Source organism: Podarcis raffonei, chromosome 13, assembly GCF_027172205.1.
Source record: "Podarcis raffonei isolate rPodRaf1 chromosome 13, rPodRaf1.pri, whole genome shotgun sequence".
In the NCBI taxonomy this organism is placed as follows: Eukaryota; Metazoa; Chordata; class Lepidosauria; order Squamata; family Lacertidae; genus Podarcis; species Podarcis raffonei.
Window position 1 is genome coordinate 3409819 of NC_070614.1, and position 22465 is coordinate 3432283.

General features: G+C 40.8%; 2 protein-coding genes across 2 annotated transcripts; one reads left to right on the forward strand and one right to left on the reverse strand.

Annotated features, from left to right (window-relative positions):
• The first annotated feature begins 131 nt into the window (after nucleotides 1-131).
• Nucleotides 132-7934, forward strand: CCDC127 (coiled-coil domain containing 127). The gene is made up of 4 exons (XM_053362412.1): nucleotides 132-244; nucleotides 3216-3298; nucleotides 5115-5243; nucleotides 6661-7934. Exons 3-4 carry the CDS (start codon nucleotides 5123-5125, stop codon nucleotides 7329-7331), a joined length of 792 nt encoding a protein of 263 aa, XP_053218387.1. The 5' UTR covers nucleotides 132-244; nucleotides 3216-3298; nucleotides 5115-5122; the 3' UTR covers nucleotides 7332-7934.
• Nucleotides 7935-16300: 8366 nt separating this feature from the next.
• LOC128400254 (telethonin-like) lies at nucleotides 16301-20229 on the reverse strand. The gene is made up of 2 exons (XM_053362415.1): nucleotides 19880-20229; nucleotides 16301-16762 (listed from the first exon to the last, which is right to left on the reverse strand). Exons 1-2 carry the CDS (start codon nucleotides 20020-20022, stop codon nucleotides 16408-16410), a joined length of 498 nt encoding a protein of 165 aa, XP_053218390.1. The 5' UTR covers nucleotides 20023-20229; the 3' UTR covers nucleotides 16301-16407.
• Nucleotides 20230-22465: the final 2236 nt, after the last annotated feature.

Below are 22465 nucleotides of genomic sequence, written 5' to 3' on the forward strand. Positions count from 1 at the left end.
GGGGGGAAATAATCATTATCATCATCCTCCCCCTTGTCCTCACAGCGATGGTTCGTTCCAAGAGCGGGGCGGGGCTTGAAAGGGCACCTTGCGCAGGCGCAGAGAAACCTTAGGTGGTCGCAACTGCTGGGAGGTTGCGGGGGAAGCTTCTTCGCTCTGGTTTCCTCCCTCTTTCCCCGTGAGGTGGGAGGGCGCTTTGGCAGGAGGGCGCTTAAGAATGCCCACGTTTTATAATAACAATAAGGTATGTTTGTATAGTAAATTTATATTTATTGCCCGCCCTTCCCCTTAAGTCCCAGGGCGGATCACGGCACCAAAAGCAGAATAAAACAGTCCTTTTTACAGTAGCATTTACGTGTCTGTTTCTACTACGAGGACAAGAGAAAGCTTGGCAGATGACAAGCGAAAAGGCGGGATCGAACTCGACCCATAAGGTACTTGGGGGCCGGATTTCCTCCCTTGCAGGTGAACTAAAGGCTTCGCCGGATGCTTTCAAGGCACGTGGAATAGCAACAAACCCGTGTCTTTTTGCCGCCCTTTTCTTGCGTCTCAAACATTAAGTGACCCTTTTATAAGTCAAGTGAAAGGTTCTGCTTTCCAGAAAGAAAACAGATTTGTGGCTGTGGGTGGAGTTGGCTGGGCTTGTTCCACTTGAGGCTGCGGTTAAGGATTTGTGTGGTTTAAATGTTCTTCCACTGGAGCAGAAAAAAATTAAAAGTAGAGAGAGCTAATGACATTGAGGGATTGAAGGGTTCTAGCCTAGGCTTTCCTGATAGGCTAGTTTTCTACATGCAGTGAACCTTTATACTGCCTTTACCTAGGATCAGAGAAACCGTAGCCCTCCTCCAGGTGTTGTTGGGCACCATCTTGGCCACGCCGCTGGCTGGCGTCAAGCACCTGGTCAGCCACAGGTTCCCCATCTTTGCCATATATTGGTATGAAAGTGCATACTGGGAGGAGGGGTGTTTTCAGCTACCCCAACCCCTAGGGTGGACTGTGAGCAACATCATGGGAGGGGTCTTTCTAGGACGAAGGTGAAACTGTAAAGCTGGCTTGTTATTCTTGCTGTTGGGTGCTAGGTGTTGTTTACATAGTCTTCTTACATTTATAATGTACGGTGTTTTTTGTTACAGATAGGTAGCCGTGTTGGTCTGCCATAGTCAAAACAAAAATTTTTTTTCCTTCCAGTAGCACCTTAAAGACCAACTAAGTTAGTTCTTGGTATGAGCTTTCGTGTGCATGCGCACTTCTTCAGATACACTGAAACAGAAGTTGCCAGATCCTTCTATATAGTGAGAAGGTGGGGAGGGGTATTACTCAGAAGGGTGGTGGGAATGGGTGATTGGCAGATAGCTGTGATGAGCCTGTTGACGACTCTTAACGACTGCAATAGGTCTTACAGGTGTTTTAATAGGTCTTACAGGTGTTTTAAAACCATGGAGAGACCTGGTCTGAACAAAGACATTGGATTCTTATCTCATTATACATGACAAAGCCATTTTTCACCTTCTCACCCCTTGCTTTTTCCTGTAAGACCTATTGCAGTCGTTAAGAGTCGTCAACAGGCTCATCACAGCTATCTGCCAATCACCCATTCCCACCACCCTTCTGAGTAATACCCCTCCCCACCTTCTCACTATATAGAAGGATCTGGCAACTTCTGTTTCAGTGTATCTGAAGAAGTGTGCATGCACGCGAAAGCTCATACCAAGAACTAACTTAGTTGGTCTTTAAGGTGATACTGGAAGGAAAAAAATTTTGTGTGTTTTTTGTGTTTTAAATTTGCTATTGTCTTGGTTTGATATGTTATTATGAAATTGACTTTTCACTGTTTGATTTTGAAATGCGTTCCTGTTTTCTTTGTTGTAAGCCGCTTTTGAGCATGATTTTTTGTGTATGGAAAAGCGGCATAAAAATAAAATGAATGAATGAAAGTGCATAGGTGTGCTGTATGTGTGTATCTGTATTGAGGGCTTCTAAGAGTTTGGGTATATTTCTCAAATGTGGCCATGAAACATATAGAGTGATAGCCCAAAGGTCAGTGGCCTCTAGCAGTAGTTAGTGCTTAAAGGAGTGACCTGTGAGCACCTGGTTTACATCATACAGTCAAAAAAACTGGGCCTCTTCTACATGTGCGTGCATCGCTTGATTCCTATAAACACAGGGCTAGTTCACACTGGCATGTTCATAACTTCAGGTTAAAATAAAGTGATCCGTGAATTAATATGATAGTGACTTACAGCTTCCTTTGTAGTTTACATGTAACCTTCTGCGAGTATTTAATTGATACTGTTTTAGGAGCAATAAATATAGTTTTTGCAATGGCCATGCTGGCTGAAACAGTAACTAAAACAAATAAATGAAAACAGTAATGGAGATGCCTGTGTGAATGGGCTACCACAGAGCTGGCACTGCCAGTAGAATTGTCAGTTAGTCTGATGTCATTTCAGGCACCCAAGTGCTTTTTGGTTTAATTAAATCAGTGGCCAGTCACAGTAGAGAAATTAAGTAATGTGTGTCTTACATCAATACAGATGCACATGAAGCCTGGCAGCTAAGCGTGAACTGATTCATTTGAAATGCATTGCATTTCTGGTGACATCTGAGCGAATGAAAGTTTTGTCTGTTAATGTCCATTCACGGATGGATATTATCATTTGAACTGGCATAAAGAGGTAAATAGTCAAGGGAAACTTGGGCCCTTTGAAACAGCTTCTGGATATGTAGATTGTTAACAGTGGGATATGCAGGTACAAATTATTTATTTATTTCTACCCCGCCCATCTGGCTGGGTTTCACCTTTATTTTTGTGACAGCAGAAAAGTTATATAAAGTCAAGTTATATAAAGTTAAGTCAGTAAATTTTTATTTCTTAACACCTTTAGGACTCTTTTGTCAATTATTATGGAAATATCCTCTCTCCCACTGTTAAACAGATTGCTGTTGAAATTATTATAAATACTGGCACAGGGCTTGCATTGGGATGAACTCAGATCTCATGATATTCCATGTCCTAAAAAGAGAAAAGTTCGTGTTTTCCCTCGAACCCTTGATCTTACCACTTTTAGCAAGGAAAGATAAAATTATACTTTAAATTAGAAACCTGGTGTTGCCAATTTAAAAAGTTCATTGAAATAAAAATAATTTTAGTACTGTATTCAGAAATGTATGCCTATGTTTCCTTGCAAAACATGAACTGTTTAACTTAATTTTAGTTCCAGGATGGCTTTGATCAAGAGGCTTTTCCCTTTATCTTCTGAGTGATCAAATTTGTTTGACTGCTAAAGAGAAATTAAGGGTAAGGATTTATTTATTTCTCTTGTGTCCTTGTCTTTCATGTTCATTTAATGTTTCATTTAGAAATGCTGTGAATATTCAAAAGTACTGAAGTGCTAGTAAACCTGGGGTGGGGGTCCTGTGGCCCTACAGATGCTGCTGAACTATAACTCCCCTCATCCCTGGTCACTGGCCATGCTGGCTGGGGCTGATGCAAATGGCGGTTCAGCAACATCTGGAGAGCCACAGGTTCCCCATCCCTTTTGTACATGCCCTATGATTGAATTTTGGAAAGCATCTGCCTAACCTCTGCATGAAATGTTCCACATTTACTGGCCTGGCCATTTTCTTGTGAACGGCTTTGTATGCCCTGACAAGAGGTACCTTTGCATAGATGAGATGGAAGTGAAAGTAATAGGCTGGGCTGGCCAAATGCAGGCTGGGGAGCCTGTGTGTTTTCACCTGAGAGAAAGCCCTCTGAATGACCTTTGCTCCCAGGAACACCAGTGAGTAAAAGCACAAGGCCAGTTAGGTGTTTCCTTTTTTAAAAAAAATAATATTTATTAAAGTTTTAAAGGTTACAAAAAGAAAAAAGAGAATACACCAAATTAAGCAAAAACAAGACAACACATCACAATAAGGAAAAAAGAAAAAAAAGAAAAAGAAAGAAAAAACAGAAAAATAGAAACAATTAAAAAACACAATGAACCTTCCCATAACTTATCTTTCATTTGCTTCTTTCCTTGACCTCCTCACACCTCCCTTTTTTGTATTCTAGTTCAGTTAGCTATTTCAGCAAATCCTTTCCATCTTTCCCAGTTTTTGTCCTATAATTTATCTTAATATAATATAACTTTACTTTCCCTCTTTTCACCAATTAACAGTCTATTTTTACTTAATCCTTTATGACATTTCTGCTAAAGCCACATAACTTCATTCCAACATCCTTCTAACATTCCTTAATTTTACAGTGTTTCTGTAAATAAACTTTAAATTTCTTCCAATCTTCTTCCACCGACTCTTCTCCCTGGTCTCGGATTCTGCCAATCATTTCCGCCAGTTCCATGTAGTCCATCACCTTCATCTTCCATTCTTCCCGGGTGGGTAGATCTTGTGTCTTCCAATGCTTTGCGATAAGTATTCTTGCTGCTGTTGTAGCATACATAAAGAAAGTTCTATCCTTCTTTGGCACCAATTGGCTGACCATGCCCAGGAGAAAGGCCTCTGGTTTCTTCAGAAAGGTATATTTAAATACCTTTTTCATTTCATTATAGATCATCTCCCAGAAAGTCTTAATCCTTGAGCATGTCCACCAAAGGTGAAAGAATGTACCTTCAGTCTCTTTACATTTCCAACATTTGTTATCGGGCAGTTAGGTGTTTCCTTTGTACTATCAGTAGCAAGGAAACAATTCCCTTTCTCTTATCCATGCCTGTTACCATGATTATTCCCACAGGAATGTGTAAGGAATATGTCTATATGGATGGGCTATGAGTGAAAATGTGAAGGGAAATCAGCAGGAGAAGCGGAAACTAGGGCAAAGTTGGGGGCAGGAAAGTAGTAGTAGGTGAGGAGCAAGTAAAGGGTCAAATGATGCAGCGGAAAGAAGGAAGAGGGCAAAGAGAAAGGAAGGTGGACAGAGCCAATGCACAGGAGGGAATCTGAGACTGGCTCACCTTCATGGCCACATCCCCACTCCTTGGTGGGCGTTGAACTATTCCACCCCTTCCCTTGAGAGTTGTATTGGTAGTGGTTCAATTTAAATGCATCTGTTGAGAATGAATTTTACAGTCAGGTATTAAAACAACCTAAATGTTTTGTTTCCTCTAATTTGAAAGGTCTGTCCATGAATAATTTAAATGACCCTCCTAACTGGAACATCCAGCCTAATGCAAGGGATGATGAAGGCCATGGAAGCAAATGGAATTATGCTTTGTTGGTTCCCATGTTGGGGCTGGCTGCCTTCCGTAAGTGACGTTTGAAATAAAATTAGACTTTCTCCTTTTTGCAGTGTGTTGGATGAGTTATCTTGACAGGAATTGGTACAAACTGGACTGGGCAATTTAATGTAGCAAGTTCTTAGAAACCTTTTTTTACGCTGTGAACCGTCCTGAGATCTATGGATGAAAGACAGTATACAGATTGAATAAATTGTAAAAATAATATCTTTTAAAAAACTGCAGTGGGCTTGACCTAATGTGGGGAAAAGTCAACCAAAGCCAATGTAAACTTAGGGAAAGAAATATGTGTTACTTTTTAAAATAAAGAGTAAGAGTGGTGGCCATACATAGGAAATGTGCAAACCTGGCGTTAGATGTGTTTATTATGGGTAAATAATTTTCTCCTAAAAAATGTAGTTTTCAAGTTCTTAATGTAATATTTCCTCTGGTCCAGAAGTATAAAGTGCATATAAAAAGTCAAATCACTATAATTGTTTGTTTGTGTTGTTTTTTTTTTGGGGGGGGGGGTTGGTGAGGCTCCAGGAGAGATAAATTAAAGTAATGGCTAGAATCCAAAGAATGCTTTGACAAATTCCAGATAAGCAGGGAGTTTGGGCTTTGTGCTTTTTGCCACTTAAAAAAAAAAAGGTAAAGGACCCCAAGACGGTTAAGTCCAATCAAAGGGGGCTATGGGGTGCGACACTCATCTCACTTTCAGGCGAAGGGAGCAGGCGTTTGTCTACAGACAGCTTTATGGGTCATGTGGCCAGCAGGACTAAACCACTTCTGGCACAAGGGAACACCCTGACGAGTGCCAGAGCTCACAGAAACACTGTTTAACTTCCCGTCGCAGCAGTACCGCTACTAGCTGCTCTTCATATCACATAACAAGACTATTGAAATTGAGGTGACTTTCAAACACAACATGTGCTTTCAGAAGTAATGGGGGTTCCTTTAAATAAATAAGGAAGCCTAGGGTGGCTGTTGGAATGTCATCATAGTATTTATGTATGCATCTCTATTTCAGAAAATAATAATACTGTAGTCAAGGGTCTCTCACTTTCTTTCTCTTTGTTTGCCGTGTTGGCAACTTATTTTTAACTGGGGTCGTATTCTAAATCTAGCAAGTGCCAAAACTTTCACCCCACCCATAGGCTCAACCCCCCTGCACGTTTATTATGATTTATTAAATTTCTTAGTCGCTTTATCTTGCCCAAGGCAACCCAAAGCGACTTACAAACAAAGCCACCTAGATACATTAAAACCAAGGAGGGGGAAATGCGTTAAAAACATCCCTGTACTCCCCAGTGGGACTTTGTCAGATCTAGGCATAGTTTAACAGATAGGATTTTCATTAATGTTGGGGCTATTTTTGGAAGTATTATTAGATATTTTTGTTGCAAAATTTCAGTATTAATCATGAGGTATTAATCATGCATTGCAGGTTGGATCTGGTCCAGGGAGTCTCAGAAAGAGATAGAAAGAGAGAGAAAAGATATCTATAGAAAGCTCTCATTAGTACAGAGAGAACTTGAATCTAAATATCGTGACATAATCACAGAAAACCGCCGCACAGTTGCCCATTTGGAACTGGAACTGGAAAAGGAACGGAACAGGACAGTGAGTTACCGTGAAGCCCTTGTCTCGCAGAGCCGTAAACTGGTAGAAGAAAGAAGAACTTTGGAACAAGAACGTACAAAATTAGAACAAGAGAAGGAGATTCTGCAGCACTCTGGAGCTGCCGGTGCTTTGTATCAGAATTGCCTGGAGAAGGAAGAGCAGTGGCAAAAGAGAGCAACTACTTTACTAAAAGATTTTGAAGATGCTCTTACGGAAAGGCAGGACATCTACTGTAGCCTTGTGCTACCAAGACACCGGCGACTGGAAGTGGAGAAGAATTTGCTTATTAGAGCAGCAACTGATCCAGTTGCTGTGGACCTGGACCTGGAAACTGGCTTAAAAGATATTTTCCGGCATGATACCTATTGCAGTAATTTGCTTAATACCAATAAACGTCAGAATGGAAGGCTAATGTGGCTCTACCTTCGATACTGGGAATTATCTGCTGAGCTCAAAAAGTTCAAGAGGGTAGAGAAGGTCATGTTGGGAAAGTAGTAGCTAAAAATTACCGAGTATCAATACAATACACGTGTCAGATATGGCCGATTTCCTCTGGGATCTCAGCTTCACCACCATATATGTATTGGTCATTTAACAGACTATCTTAAGCACTTAATGTCTTTATTTGACTCGCCAAGGTGAATGGTGATTGTGTGGTACCATAATGCTCAGGTTAATTTCTCTGGTGGGTTTTGTTAACTGCAGCCCTCTGCATGTTTACTCAGAAATAAATTTCACTGTTTCAGTGGGGCTTATTCCCAGACAAGTGTGCTTTAGGGTTGCAGCTTAGATCAGGGTACTGGGCTTAAAAGACAATGACTTCAGCTTCTTCCACTTGCATGACAACACCTTTTCTGTAATAAATCTTACTATGCTACTTGGAAGCAACTATTCTTAATTAGTGTTTTTGCTGTTTTCAGTCTGAGAGTCTACTATTTATGGCTGAGAAAGCATCTCTCTATAAATTGTTGGAAGTGTGTGATCAAGTTCTCAAGTTAGTCACCTTTGTGATCTGAACTAAGCTACATGTAACACTGTAAACCCTGTGATCCGTGGATGAAAGGTGGTATATAAATTTAATAAAGAATAATAATAATGCTTAATGTCATTAAGTGACCTTTTATTAATAGTTGGTTTGTGCAGCATGAGATCAGAGTTTATTAGCAAGGCCTCCACCGAACTGATTTTCAAGGCCTATGGATCATGTGAAACAGTAGTCAGAAAGACGATTGCCCTGAGCAAGTGCAGAGTGCCTTTTGATTACCAGTGAATGACCACAGTCAGCCCCTGCCCATCTGCGATGAAAAAGGAGGAATTTCCAGGCTGGGAGGTGCCTTTCTCTCAGCCTAAAACTCTGGAATCTCTATTTTTAGAATAAAGCAGTGTGCGTCTGTGCTCTGTTTAACTTTGAAGTGGACATTATTGAGACTAGATGCTTCATGTCTTTTAAGGTTGCTTTGTAAATACGTACTTCTCTGCTCACCTATCAAAAATCAGAATCTTCTCCTAATGACCAAGCAGAAAAGCTTTTATAAACTGGAAATACCTATTGGCACGTCACAACTAGCATAGGCAAGATAGCAGCATTTGTGGACTTACTTGCAAGGCAAATTTAAGGTGTTTTACATTAAAGGCAAAATAACCACTCATTTGTCATTTCATTTTCGTAGATATTTGCTCTACCTTCTACTACTACAGTGGTACCTCCGGTTACGAACTTAATCCATTCCGGAGGTCCGTTTGTAACCCCAAACCGCTCATAACATGAAGCACACTTTAGCGAATGGCGCCTTGCGCTGCCGCACTGCTGGTGCGTGACTTTCGCTCATATCCCGGGGCAAAGTTTGCAACAAGGGGCATCTACTTCCAGGTTAGCGGAGCTCGTAACCCGCAATGTTCGCAAGGAGGATGGTACGTAACACGGAAGTTCCACTGTACTGGTAGTTGTGTCATTTGATGGTATCGGTTTCACTTTCAGCAGATAACATGAATTTCTAAAAAACTAGTACAGTATATTACAGATACCAGTAAAGGCTAATACTTATTTTATTATTAATATCCTGCCTCTTTCTCTGAGTTTTAGCAGTGCCCAGGAGCAATGACAGCAGCACTAGAAAAGAGTGTCTAGATTAGATTTGAAGAAGGCTGTTGGTACTTCCATTGTTTCAAATGCCATTCTTGAGGAAAACATTGCTATTTTTAACTGGCTTTTTGCTTAAAGCTTATTTATTATCTGATACTTAGTTGTAATACTATATTGGTGCATTTGTCTCTGTTTACACACACATGCTAATAGGCCGTGTCTTTAGCAGAAGACCCAGTTGTGTCTAATGCAGGAAATGAACCCAGAGAACCAATAAAGTCTCCATATAGTTTTCTTCCCGATCAGCCACGATCAACAAGTTGATTCCCGGGTGATTGCGGGCTCATTTTCCTCAGTGGTGGAAAAAAAGCATCCACACGCGCGCCGCCCTGACCTTGCAGGAGTTGGTTGTTGCTGGGCCACTGGCGCCCTGCTATGCCAGCTTTTCAGAAGCCCCTGCCGGCAGGCTGTAGTAAGTTGGCTCCGGCAGGAGGCTTTGTGGATCCCCGGCCATGGCAGTCTACCCATGCGATCAGGCATTGTTAGACTGTTCCTTAGCACCTGTCCCCCCCCCCCCCGCAATGGCCCTAGCGAAGGTGATCAGGGAGCGGGAGCATCGCCCGTGACAAAGGCCCACCTAAGCGCTGTGTCGGAGGCGAGCGGCAGTGCGTCTATTGTTTTGTGAGCGATTTATGGTGTGCTATAACTTTGGATTCCCCCCCCCACGGGTAGATCACTGCTAGTTTTTTATTCCAGGAGTAGATTGCAATCTCTTGAGAGTTGGACAACCCTGTATTACAAGATACTGCCTTGAAGTGTGGTAGAGCGGCTGGAAGGGTTTGTAGATCTGTGTACGATAGGGGCGAGGGGGCAGAAAGAGGCAGAACCTGCATTTCATGCCAGGTGTAATTATTTCTCGTGAATATCTTTATTTCTGGTTTGGTGGTATAACATTTTTTATGGCCAGTATACCCTTTGAACATTATTTAGAATCTCCCCCTTCCCTCTGAAATCTCTTTCCCCTTCCTTCCACAAGTTGCAGCTCTGCCACCACTTTTCCACCTCCTCTGGTTTTAGGTCTCCTTCTCTTCTGAATGAAGCTCATTCAGCTTGAACTGAATGCATGTGCCCTACCACACCTCCTCTTTATCCAGAAATCCTCTTCAAAATCCCATTCTTGCTTGGTTGGCAACTGTCCCATGTTTGCAAGACGATTTTGTTGCTTTCTCTAGGCAAAAACTGAAAGCCTAGACAACTCTGTCAAGAGTCAAATTCACTCAGCATCTAAGTTCTCTTCTTAACCTCACAAGCTGAATCTGAAGGAGGGGAGGGGACTTTTCTGCAGGGCTGCCCGTCTGCTGCATGATGGGTTCCCACTGCTGAACTCTCTCAGTCTTTAAGCTTCCTTAACCACAAGGGACTATGGTTGCTCACATTCTCCCCTTTTTCGTGTTTCTTGTCCCTCTCTGTTTACTTGTTTTTCCTCACAGGCAGGAGATATATCAGCTCTTTACAGCAAAGGCTTGTGCTACCCTGTGAAAATCCATATAAATTGTTGATACTGTATAAAAACAGCTACATAACAAGGGAAACTAGTTGGTCACTGCGAGAACAAGGTGCCTTTGGCCTGATTCAGCAGGGCTTTTCTTGTGTTCTTAAAACAAGCCTTGAAGAATAGAATTATATCATTTGTCCATAGTTTGCCAAGGCAAATTACACAGTTTTTGACTACTGTATTGGCCCGAATATAAGCTGCACCTTTAAAATTCAAGGGAGGGGGAGGAAGAAAAAAAAAATACCTGAATAAATCCATCCCTAAGTCGATCCTGGGAAATGTTTCTCCCAAGGGGCATTTCAATAGTTTCCCTGTGGGCTCCCACTAGAGGGAGGTGGTAAGAGGCCTCTTTCTCTTCCCTGCTCCTGTTTCCCACCAAATTAAGAGTGGCAGCAGCAGCAGCAGCCAGGCATGTGGGGCAGGAAAAGGGTTTGGAGGGTGGGTGAGTGGACGGCCCAGGCTCCCGGGCTGCTTCCGGGGGGGGGGGGGGGGGAGCCACGCCGCTTTGCCGGCGGCATAAGGTCACAAATAAGCTATGCTTTTAACTTTTCACTGTCAGAATTTGGGGGGAAAGCCAATACACTATATTGCCTCTAAAACAGTCTGGTCTCAAATGAAAAACATAGACAGTAGTGCAATCTGATGTGTGTCTTCACAGAAGTACATACTTAAGCTGGGAGTGAGCTCACTGAGTCTTACTCCCAGGAAATAAATCTGCATTCTTCTGTTAACTTCCATATATATATATATATATATATATATATATATAGTTTTTCAAATACAAAACAAAATTATACACTCCATACACCTTAGTTACATCTTATTTCTCTTTTTAGACTTCCCTCAATTTGTCTGCAAATCCTTCATAATTTTACTTCTTCCACATTTCTACCTTATTATTTACTTCTTCCACATTTCTACCTTATTAGTTATTTTATTATTATATATTCAATCCTATTTTTTAATAATTATTTTAACATTTTCCATCACAGAGCTTCATTAAAACTTACAAACGTTATCTGGTTATCACTTAATTTTTGCAAATATTCAATAAATTTTTCCCAGTCTTCTGTAAATCTCTGATCTCGTTGATTTCGGATCCTTCCCGTCATTCTGTCAAGTTGTGCATAGTCCATCATTTTCATTCTCTATTCTTCTATCGTTGGTAGCTCCTCCTGTTTCCATTTCTGGGCCATCAGTATTCTTGCTGCTGTCACTGCATATAAAAATAGCTTCTTTTCTTTCTTGTTTATCTCGTTACCTGTAATGCCTAGTAAAAATGCTTCCGGTTTCTTAACAAATGTATATTTCAACATTTTCTTCAATTCATTATATACCATTTCCCAGAAGCTTTTCACCTTCTTACATTCCCACCACATATGGTAAAATGTACCTTCTTTTTCTTTACATTTCCAACATTTATTACTTGTCTTATACATCTTTGCTAATTTCAGTGGTGTTACATACCATCGATACATCATTTTCATGACATTTTCTTTTATAGTTGTACATGCAGTAAATCTTAGTCCTCCTTCCCATCATTTTTCCCAGTTCTTCTGTTCACATCCATTGCATGTGTATCTGAAATAATCAGGAAGATCCAAAGGCTTCTAAAATTCCCTCTGCTTCCAGCTACTTTGGATACTGCATTACCTCACAATGTACAGCACGTGTCTCAATATAGCTTGAGACATAAAACCAGAGCCAGGGAGCTAAATTCTCCCAGCTGGGAGATTATCTTAATGTGGGCGGGTCAATTACTGTGGTATTTCATTGTGTCTAGTATACAAAATATGGTTTGGTAAAATTATTTGAAGTTATATATGAGAGAAATGAAAACTTTTGCTTGTGAGCTGTATTAGAATCAATAATGAGTTGGTAGTATTTCTAATGCCAGCAGATGTCACTGTGGTGTAGTCTTCTACCAACAGAAAAGCAATAAAGTATATGTTTGCATAATAATTATTTCTGTGCAACTAAAACTGCTTGAGGTATGGTTTGCAAATACTGACTTCCTAATAAGCAGCAGTACAAAAAGGAAACAAAACATAAGCTACTCAGTTGTATCTCTCATTTCCAGCTACTAGTCCAGGGAGGCTGTGGAAATCCTTTAGAAAGCGCCTGGAGGCAGTTTTGGGGTGGATGAGGGCAATCAAGCTATGGCTTAAACTAGCTAATTGCTGTGGGCACAGAAATCTGTTCTGGATGGAGGTGGGCAGCCGCTGTTGGGGAGGTCCCACGAAGCACCAAAAATTCAGCTTAAGGGTTTTCTCAGGTCACCAACCCTTTTTGCACCAATGGGCACATTTTGAAAAGAGAGTGATGTGAGTACCAGTCACAAAACGGCTGCCATAGTGTGGGCATGACAACACAAAATGGCTGCCATGTAGAGGTTGGCACACCATAAGATCAGGGACTACCTGATTTCAGATGAACCCACCACAGCAAAGATGCGTCCTGGTCACCAGGAAAAAAGGAAGGGCGGTGGGATGCTGTTGGAACAGTCCTTATCCACACAGTTTATGACAGCCTCTGTAAAATATAAAATCATGATGTGTTGCATCACATGTCTCAGGCCAAGTGTTAGTTGAGTAAATCAATTGTCCATGATTGAGGCCAAAAAGATAAACCATCAAAATATGGTCTTACTGAAATAGTAGGTATTTGTTAAAGCTCTTTAGAGATTAAGTCTTTCGTGAGACTTGAGAAATGCTTTATTGACAGGCAAAGTTTGGCCAAGGGGTCTACTGGGCATCACCAGAATACTTGATCTACAAGTCAAGGTGACTACAAATTATCCTTGTTCAACTCCAAAATCCTTGGCTTGTGGTATACATATTACATGTTGAAGAATAAGGCTAAGATTCTTTATCTAGCCATCTCTCAGTAACATGTATAAATCAATGCCTGCATGCTTAATTAGATTATGATGGAAATCAGTTGCACTTGCCTTGCATTAAACAGCTACAGTGAGAAGAAATGGGCACAAGTGCCTTCAACCCGCAAACATCCCATGATGGTGGCAAGAACAGGCACCACTTCCTGCCTTTTAGGACTTCCTGTGTGCAAACGAGTCATCTTTCCCTCCTTGCGACATCTTTCTAAGCATCAGAGCTGTGGCTCTCATTTCCGCTCTGCTCCAGGTTCTTGACTCTTGTGCTTCCTTCTTGATGTTCTGCAAGGATTATCTTTGTCTGTATCTTTGGTTTAATTATTGTGCAAGTTTCCTTTTACTGCCGTTCCTCTGAGTCCTTTTAGCTTCATCCACCAAGCACAGGGCGTCTCCCTCCTTCCCTCCTGACCATGTTTTTGTTTAGAGTGTGAGGCACTTGTCAGGGACTTGGTATATTTTTATGCATGTTCTGGTCCTTGTCTATTTTAGTATATCTTTTTGAACAATAACTGACAGCTCTCTGAAAGAAACAGGAATCTGGCAGAAGAAAGGGCCCAGCCCTATATATTGTTGAAAGTAAACAGGCTCCAAAGTTCTTAGGGAGTTCAGGGTTCGCTCTCCCTGTCTCTCTTTTGCTCCTTTGTACTTTTCGCTGAGAGGGTTCTGTCCCAAATTTTGCCAAGGGACTGGGCTCTCTGGGCTCTCTGGGTACTTGACACCCATCAATGATTTTGTAACCACTTCCTAAGTAATTTGCCTCTGAAGCCAACTAAGGACAAATTCTCAAATACGGAACTTCTTTCTTTTACTTTTACAAACATTGCTTTCCACTGTGCTGCTCTAAGAGGGGCTTTTGGTGCACTCAAAACAAGCCCTTTGTTGACCTAGGTCTTGGGGGGAAACGGAAGCAGAGAGGGAGTTTAATGTGGAAGGATTCTGTAGAGAAAGGGGTTAACAGAGAGAAGACCTTGGATCTTAATCTGGGCTCTCATAACCATAGAGCCAGTCCTAAAAAAAGATAGCAATTCTTTCTTTTTTTTTGTCCTGTCCAGAGCCTTCTGGATGCCTAATCTTCAAGCGTGTGTATGTGTACTGCCATGCATTTGACATATATATGACTTTCAGAAATCTAACTGATTAATTAGTACATTGGTGCTTTTCCATGCCATGATAAGCTTGTACCAGTTACCCTACCAGAAGAAAAATGACAACCCAACCATCACTTCTTCTCATATAAGATGTGGTTCTTTTACCAATGAATCAGATACTGGTTGGCATGTGGTAATCAGAAAGCCATTTTTATGGTGATTTAAAGCACAAATCTAATCCTACAACAGGGAGTTCTCAGGTGATGTTTATTATTTGTAAGCATATGGACATCAAAAGCATAATGAAATCAAGCATTTCATGGAAATAAATACTATTAAAAGTTCCTCTATATGTTTTGAATGTTCCAAAGTCTATATGCCATAATGCTTAGAGACATCATCTTACAGATATAACTCCATTCAAAATGACCTAACTCCATTCTTATCTTCACTGCAGACTGTATCTTCAGTATTTGCCAGTTCATTCAAATATAACACAGTTTCAGTCTCAAAACATCCTCATTCATCCAGCTCCATCAGTAAAAACAGCAATTCCCAGTTCAGATATACACAATTCACCAGTTGCCCTCATGTAGATTTCTCTGCAATGTTAAAGAGCTTGTTTGATCCCTGGTCTTTCAGCTTTTACCTCATGAGACAGTGGCTGAGGTTCCTTACCCACAGGCCCTCCCTCCCTCTGTCATTTTTAACATCTACCTTCAAATAAAAAAATGCTTTCAAATAGCCATTTATCATGGTTAAAGTTATTCACAGCCATGCATTATTCAGAAACGAGATAAAATAAAATGGGATTTATTTGGAACAAAATAAAACAAAATGAAATAAAATGGGATTTATTTGGAAGCGAATTATATTTTTAGCTAAAACACTTCAGCACTTTGATGAGTAAATGGTATATAACTCCTGTTAAATAAATATATTTAAAGGTGCTATTGAGTTCCATGTGGCTTAATCATGGAAATGTGTAGAGGATTGCTGCTTGCATCTGCATTACGCTTCAGACCTTCCATCCATTGTTGTAAAAACTCACACTTTTTTGTTGTACTCTAACCCTGGTGGTTGTAAAGCATATAAAGCAATAGAAGGGAACAAAATAAAATAACAATCATCTAAAAATGCTAAATATATCTAATGACTGAGGAATCATTTTTTAGCTTGGTTTATTTGAAAACCCAGATGCCAGACAATCCCTAGTGTAAACTAGAGAAGTTGCAAATATGCTGTTATTTATACTGTTGGCCACTGTAATGGATCTCTTGTAACAGTCCCCTGTCATCGGCTGCACCCTTAAGTCTATGTTTGGCCTCTATACTGGGGCATCTCCTTAGGACTGCTTTAACCTTTGCATCTCATTTTCTTGTAAATACCCTAAGCTCCACAGCCTATTTTTTTGTATATCACAGAATCTTTCTTTTTCCAAGCCATCATCCCATGCTGCGTTGATAATGTCATCATCCCACTGTGCTTTCTGTCCATATTTCAGTGCTCTTTCAGCTTGGATAACTATCAGTTCTGTATTTTTTTTTTGTAGAAAACCCTTCAGGGATAATGCACACAGTGCTGTGTTTTCTCCGATAGGCACACTACTTTCCAAAAGCACCCAGAGATGTGAAGAGTGTTGAAGGAACCAGCAGGTGCAGAGCACCAGCCAAACATTTTCCTCAAACGCATCAGCCAGTTTAGAATGTTGGCAAAGCATAGAGCTGGATTGCCATGTGAACCACTTTAGTCACTAGATGCGAACTTCCTCCTATCCCTAACATTTGGATCCCCATTTTATTTCAGGATCAGGGCTAGATCCTGTGGAAGGAACTCTTAAACTGGGTTCTAACACTGAGCTTGAGTGTGGCAGTCCTAGCACTATGCAATGTTTTTAAAGCCACAAGCTAGAAAGTAATTTGAAAACCCCAGCTAGGATGCAACCAAAGCAATTAATGCATTGATGGGCACCAGATATTTTGTTGGGGTAGAAGGCTGGAAATCTGGAAACCTGGTTTGGTGGACTGAGAACCTTTTGCCATTTGTCTGATTGCCTCTTTTTCAGAAGCAGAGCCATTTCTGGCTTGACATCCTTCAGATGCATAATTATGTTTGCTTGGTAATTTGCTTGGTTTAAACAAAGGTACAGGAAGCACATTCTTGTAGGGAAGGAGGTACACTTTCATCTTTTCTCCCAGTCTGCCCATCTGTATCTTCAAGCTGGGAGATCTCTGCACAAGAATGGTGTCCTGGTGTTGTTTTTCATATTTCTCATGGCGGAAGCTATTCCATTCCAGCAACGTTGTCCTGTGGAGAATGTAATTCCAGACTAAACAAGAATACGTTTTCACAGTGCAGGTTAGTGGCTGTCAACATTCCCTGGATCAGAAGCACATGGAGCCCTTTTAAAATTATCTTATACATTGTTTTTACCTTTACTCTCTTAGGCTATCCTTTCCTTTTTCCTGTTTTCTTTCCTGTTACATTTTCTCTGAAAGATGGCAATGATGTTACTAGTACAACTCACCTTTGGCAAGCTTGTGACCTAATGGTGGGTTGCAGTCTTCCAGTTAAAGAATAAAAATGGCACAGCAGTTACAGCTTGTGAGGAAAATGTCAATGGTATAGAACGGGGGTGGGGGCTAACATTTTGAGGCTAAGGGCTGCATTGACCAATGGTCAACCCTCCCAAGGTCCACATGTCAAAGTGACTGTAATCAATAATTGTATGCATGTATATGTAGACAGATTATACAGAGAGAGAGAGAGACCCCACACATATAATGGGTGGGTGTGATGAGAGGTCACAAAAACTGCTCAGCATCACAGGATCAGAATAGGGGGCCTGTGAGAGTTGTTAATTTTTGTGTAAAAAATTGACAGATTTGGGATAGACACAAATCTTTTGGTATCAAAGTATCACAAATGGGGTACCTATGGGAGCAGTTAGTTAAATAATGTTTTAACATTATTATTATTATTATTATTATTATTATTATTATTATTATTATTCAAAATGGACAAAAATGTGGGGGGAGCCTTGGATGCAGTCAACAAATAATATATGCTGCGGCTGTTGTTTTTGCTGCCATCTAAATAAAGTTGGCGGGATTAGGAGGACCCAAAAAACCATAGTGTCACAGCAGGGGACCCTGGATCACTCAGTGCTTTAAAAAAATTACATAATAATAATAATAATGACATCTTTTAATTGAAATTTTTTGAAGGCCCTTGGCATCATGGCTTCACAGCAGGAACGCATAGAAGGAATCAATTAAAAAAAACACATTTGTTACATGATGTGGGGGTGCCCATTGCTCAGAGCAGTGGAAAGATAATAGAGAAGGCCATGATATAGAGCAGTTGCAGCCATTCTTCTGTGAAACTCATTTCAGTCTGGGTTCAGACTTGGTTGTGGGACTAAATCAGCCTTGGTTGCCCTGATGGATGACCTTTTATCAGGAGAGGGACAAGGGGAGTCAACCTGGCACAGTCTCTCCATGCCTTTTGATACAATTGACCATGGCATCCCCCTGGACCAGCTTTGTGGGGGCACCATTTTATGGTAGTTCCAATCCTACATGCAAGGTCAATTCTTCAGTCCCCTGGCATCTGTGTTACAGGGTCCCACAGGGCACTATTTTGTCCCCAGTGCTATTTAACACCTCTTGGGAAGCTCTTGGGAGCTGTCACAAGGGAATTTGGAGCAAAGTGTCATTAATTATGCTGACGCAGGCTCTAGAGCAGTGTCTGGGTGCAGTAGTGGCTGGATGAAGGCCAATATACTGCACGTTTAACAAGGGGTAGGCAACCAAAGGCCCGGGGGCAGAATGTGGCCCAATTGCCTTCTCAATTCGGCCTCTGGACGGTCTGGGAATCAGCGTGTTTTTACGTGAGTAGAATGTGTGCTTTTATTTAAAATGCATCTCTGGGTTCCCCCCCCCCAAATAGTCCGGCCCGTGGTCTGAGAGATGATGGACCAGCCCATGGCTGAAAAAGGTTGCCGACCCCTGAAGATGAAGGCCCTCTGGGTGAGTTCCCTGTTCTGGATGGAGGTGCATTCCCTCTGAAGGAACTGGTACTCAGTCTGGGGTGCTCAAGTCCTGGATCCATTTTTATTTTTATTTTGTCACGAGGCACATGTGGCCTCAGTGGCTTAGGTAGGAGTGCTCTTGAGCATCACCAGCAGGTAAAACAGCTACAGCTGCTCCGGAGCTAAGATTAGGTGGCCCCTGTTTTCCTGGCATTGGTGACCACAGGACTGGATTATTGCAATGTGCTCTATCTGGGGCTTCCCTTGGGCTTAGTCTGGAAGCTGCAGAAGCTGCAGCTGGCGCAAAATGCAGCGGCTAGGTTGTTGACACATTAACCCTGCATAATGTCTCTGCTGAGAGAGCTGCCAATATACTACAAGAACAATTCAAGGTTTTGCTTATTTTCAGCATTTTAAACCCCAAGAACATGGGACCAGGTTAGCTATATCCCTGGTCAGCAACTGCACTTCTTTGATGGGGCACTGCTGAGAGTATCACATGCTTCAGGGCTGCTCTTAGTTTGTACCAGAAACTGGACATTTGATGTTGCAGCTCCAATACTGCAATTGGAATCAATTGCAAAATTTGGCAGGTGCCCAGCATCTTGATGTTTACATGGCTACTAAAGATGCTTTCATTTAAGAAGGTCTTCTCTGAAGCATGGCCCCAGTCATTGTCTATTAACTGCATAATTTTTGTTATTGTAGTACATTGCACAAATAGCTGCTTCCTGTCTCACCTATCTGATCTGACACAGGAGAACTCTATTTGCTAATTTTGATTCCAACTTTGCAAAAATTACTAAAAATTGAAAGTCAGTGAAAGTGTGACCACCTATTTCCTTGGCTGCTAGTTTAGAGTTACCTGGCTCTTAACACTGGCTAATTAAGCAGGAGCTGTAGTCAAATGCATTAATTTGTTTTCATTTTTAAAAAACCATTTAAGACTATTTTCTGGGGAAAAGTAATTTCTCCTGCTTCTCCCCAGTAAAAAAGTCAATGATGCTTCACAAACAGCTTCATTCCTGGACGACTCATTAGTTTCTTTCTTCAGATCTTTGGAAAAACTGAATCAATTGCTAAGAGAAGCAGCACAAATTCTGCCAGGTTTATCATCACTAGAAAGATTAAACCATCTCTAAATTCTTAACTATAAAATCATAATGTTAAATTATCACTGAATGTTTAATGCCATGCATTAAGGTCCTGCACCACACCCTTTCCCTTCCTCACCCTCCCTAGTTGCTACTCAGTTTGATTTTAGTACAAAAAAGTTGAAATATACTGATAAACCCTAGGAAAAAACCACAACAAACCCATTGTATATCAAAAAATGTTATATCCATAAAGTAAGATAATGCTTAAAAAGTACAATAATGATGGGCTTATACCTCTCTTGCCGCCTTACTTCCATAGTCAGATCCTCCCAAAGCATAGAGAAACTTTCCTTCTTGGCAACATTTCTCTCTTCTACATCACAGTTAAGAATGTTGACTTGTAGCGTATCAGGGCTACTTAGCAAAGGAGTCCGCATTGCAAAAAATGTATTTTATCACAATGGATAATCCAAATGCTTTCTTGATTAAAGGCTCAGCTTGCTTAATTTTTTGATCTCTGTTTTGTTATGTGAGTTCAGTTCGGATTACCACTGCTTAAGTATTTTGGTGCTCCTATTTTTATGTTCATGAATCACTTGGGGGATGATATGATGGATAAACTGGCAAGCAGAATCCTCTGAAGCATTTAGAATCTGTGCTGGATGCTAAAGTCTTTCAGTAACTTACTGAAAAGGGACATGACATGTGGTTCAGGACTACTTGACTGACGCCTACGTTTTTGCTGTGCAGTCTGGAGTTTTCAAAATCCAATCCAGACTACTTGGCAGGCATGAAAACAGGACAACCATGGTTAGCTGAATTAAGTTCTGGAGCAATGCTTTATGCATGATAATTGCTTCCACATACAGCTCTGGTGGCAATAGTGCTTTATTTACTAAGCAGAATCAGTAATTGCTTCCTATAATTCAGGCTATATACCATTATATATTCTCGGTAGTGGCGCCCGCCCTGTGGAACGCCCTTCCAGCAGATGTCAAAGCGATAAACAACTACCTGACATTCAGAAGACATCTTAAGGCAGCCCTGTTCAGGGAAGTTTTTAACGTGTGATATTTTACTGTATTTTTGGTTTCTATGGAAGCCGCCCAGAGTGGCTGGGGAGGCCCAGCCAGATGGGCGGGGTATAAATAATAAATTATTATTATTATTATTATTATTATTATTATTATTATTATTATTATAGAAACGATTGCCAATAAAACATACAGCACAAAAACAGTCTATTAAAACTTATAAACAATAGAAACACACACTTCTCAAAATGGAATGGACTCCCTTGGAAGGTAGTAGACTCTCTTTCCGTGGACGGTTTTAAAGCAGAAGTTGGAGGGCTATCTGTCAGTTGTGATTCCTGCATTGCAGAGGTCCATAGAATCCTAGAATTGCAGAATTGGAAGGGATTCTGAGGATCATCTAGTCCAGCCCCCTGCTAGATAAGGAACCTGTGGTCCTCCAGATGATGCTGAACTACAACTCCCATCACCCCCAGACTACTGGCCACGGGTATCAACTGAATTTTTTGGTCTAGTATACTGTATGTGGATTGGGGCTCCTGCTGCACTCAGAAATGGAGACATTTTTGTCATATGCAAAATTATACCATCTTTTGCAGGTGTGGTTGGGGTACCCAAAAACAAATCAGGGTCATTCAACGGTATTAAGATGTCTGGCAGACAGAATATCAACATGTTAATCTTTCTCCATAATTGTAGTTCCATACTAGAAAAGGCATACCCTGTTTAATATCTGTCTGCTACCCAGCTGTTAAAGGCATAAGAGCACTTTGGAGCATGATCCATGAAGAAATAAAGAAAATACTAAGAATATCATACAGTAAAAGGCCAGAGGCATCCCTTTTAGGAATTTTAAATGATGATATTCCGAAAGACAAAACTAATTTTTTCTTACACACGACGTCTGCAGCAAGAATCCAAGGAATAGCAGTGTCTAAATGAATACCTTAAAAGCCAAGGTTTGAGGACAGAAATCTGGCTGAGTCTGGAATAACCTTGTGAAGTGAAAGGATAAGAAAGAGGGATTTATATCTAGATGCTAGGATAGAGGTGATAAGGAAAACAGGAAGACACAATGAGAGATAAAGGAGGTGCTGTGGGATTGGTGGAAGTCAATGTTTGTTTTTCTTTTTAGTGCTTATATTATTCACTTGTAAGATATGGATTTGGTGGGGTTTTTAATGTTGGTTTTTGTGTTTTGTGTATTGTTTTTTATTGTTTTTGTGTTGTGTGGAAAATACTAATATTTTTTTTTAAAAAATAATATATATGTATATATCAAAGGCATAAGAGCCCTGCTCTCCTCCACTGCCAACCGTAAACCATGCAAAGAAGTAAAGCTTCATGAGCTGTACTTGTAAATGAGTTATGCCACTGGTCTTTCATCAGCTGATCTTAGGGCTGGCAGTACTCCAATAATACAAGACCAGGTGTAGTATTTCAGATGCAGGGGGGCAAATGTCATTTAAGATTTATAGCAATTTTGTTCAGCTGCTCATGCTGCGATAAATTCAACATTTAAGTAGTTAAAAAGCAAGCAGTGCTCCACTTGTTGTGGTTATTTATTAGCACATTTTTGTAAACCACTCTGAGAGATTGTGGGGTGTGTGTGTTATTTTACAATCAAACGCTATAAAAATTTTATGAAATCAATAAAGTAAATAAATAACGCATATATATTTTTTCCTATGAAGACCTTCACAGGTGCGGGGTTATCAACCGCTACCCTAAATGGAGCAACTGCTGCTGACTTCAGTCAAGGAGAAGAAGAGTGGAAACAACACAATAAACTGAAATGCTAGAAATTCAGCAGTGGCAATTCATTGTTTGACGCCACGTTTCAAAA

What these genes read in the sequence shown, in the direction of transcription:
- LOC128400254 (XM_053362415.1), bottom strand. Translation starts at nt 20,022, where the DNA reads ATGCGGACTCCTTTGCTAAGTAGCCCTGATACGCTACAAGTCAACATT. An exon ending in GAAGTAAGGCGGCAAGAGAG is followed by an intron (nt 16,763 to 19,879) that starts GTATAAGCCCAT and finishes CATTCTCCACAG; the next exon opens with GACAACGTTGCTGGAATGGA.
- CCDC127 (XM_053362412.1), top strand. Translation starts at nt 5,123, where the DNA reads ATGAATAATTTAAATGACCCTCCTAACTGGAACATCCAGCCTAATGCA. An exon ending in GTTGGGGCTGGCTGCCTTCC is followed by an intron (nt 5,244 to 6,660) that starts GTAAGTGACGTT and finishes CATGCATTGCAG; the next exon opens with GTTGGATCTGGTCCAGGGAG.